The 942-nt window shown below is 48.1% G+C and overlaps 1 protein-coding gene across 1 annotated transcript in view; it reads right to left on the reverse strand.

Moving 5' to 3' along the window:
* Nucleotides 1-6: 6 nt before the first annotated feature.
* Nucleotides 7-942, reverse strand: part of LOC116099029 (voltage-dependent anion-selective channel protein 1) — a 4,442-nt gene continuing 3,506 nt past the window's right edge. Inside the window, exon 3 of the mRNA XM_031382105.1 lies at nt 7-942. This exon is cut by the window's right edge and continues 24 nt beyond it. Within this exon, the coding sequence (XP_031237965.1) occupies nt 334-942 (609 nt within the window). The 3' untranslated portion in view covers nt 7-333.

The raw sequence follows: 942 nt of genomic DNA on the forward strand, positions 1-942 counted from the left end.
TTGATGCTCGGGAAGTCACAATTTCATCTGGGGACTGGATACAGATTTACAAAGGGTCCACTCACTCCTGGCTTCCACTTGCAGCTTGGCATCTCTAGAGGGGCTCCTCCCCAACCCACGCCTACAGCAGAAAAGGCCCCTTTCTGGAATGAGGTTTCTGCTGTACCTCTGAAATGGTAAACACCTTAAAGCCGAGTCATCCTTAGCCTGGAGGTCTAACGTGGTATTTATCAACTCTCCCATCCCCAACATACAACGTTAAAAGGTACACTAAATTCTGAAGGTAGCTATGCTGCAAAATAGTTTAAAATTAAACGATTGCACAATATTCATTTATGCTTGAAATTCCAGTCCTAGACCAAGCTTGTGGCCGCCCACATTGACGTTCTTGCCATCCAGCAGGGCTGACAGCGTCAGTTTGATACCTGGTTTTAGAGTCTGGGTGTACCCTAAGCCAATCAGGCTGGAGTTGTTCTCTTTGGCCGAAAAGCAGGCATCAGGGTCGACCTGATATTTGGCTGCTATTCCAAAGCGAGTGTTACTGTTTCCTGCAGTCCAGGCAAGATTGACGGCAGTCTCCAACTTCTTTTTCACCTTCTGGTAAATGGAGCCACCAAACTCTGTCCCGTCATTCACATTAGTATGAAGCTGGAATTCGTCCGTCTTATAGTCAACTGCAAAGTTGCTCTGGGTCACTCGGGACTTCGAGGTCTCAAAATTCATCTGGTAGCCAGCCAGCCAACCCTCATAGCCAAGCACCAGAGCACCCCGGATTGAGGGCCCAGCGATGTCAAAGTCCACGTCACAGCCCAGGTTGATATGCTCCCTCTTGTACCCTGTCTTGATTTTAGCATTTTTTTTCCCAGTGTTAGGTGAGAAAGATGAATCAAAGGTCAGCTTCAGTCCACGAGCAAGCTGGTCTTCCACAGTGATCTCAGTGCC

Source organism: Mastomys coucha, unplaced genomic scaffold (genome assembly GCF_008632895.1).
Source record: "Mastomys coucha isolate ucsf_1 unplaced genomic scaffold, UCSF_Mcou_1 pScaffold20, whole genome shotgun sequence".
In the NCBI taxonomy this organism is placed as follows: domain Eukaryota; kingdom Metazoa; phylum Chordata; class Mammalia; order Rodentia; family Muridae; genus Mastomys; species Mastomys coucha.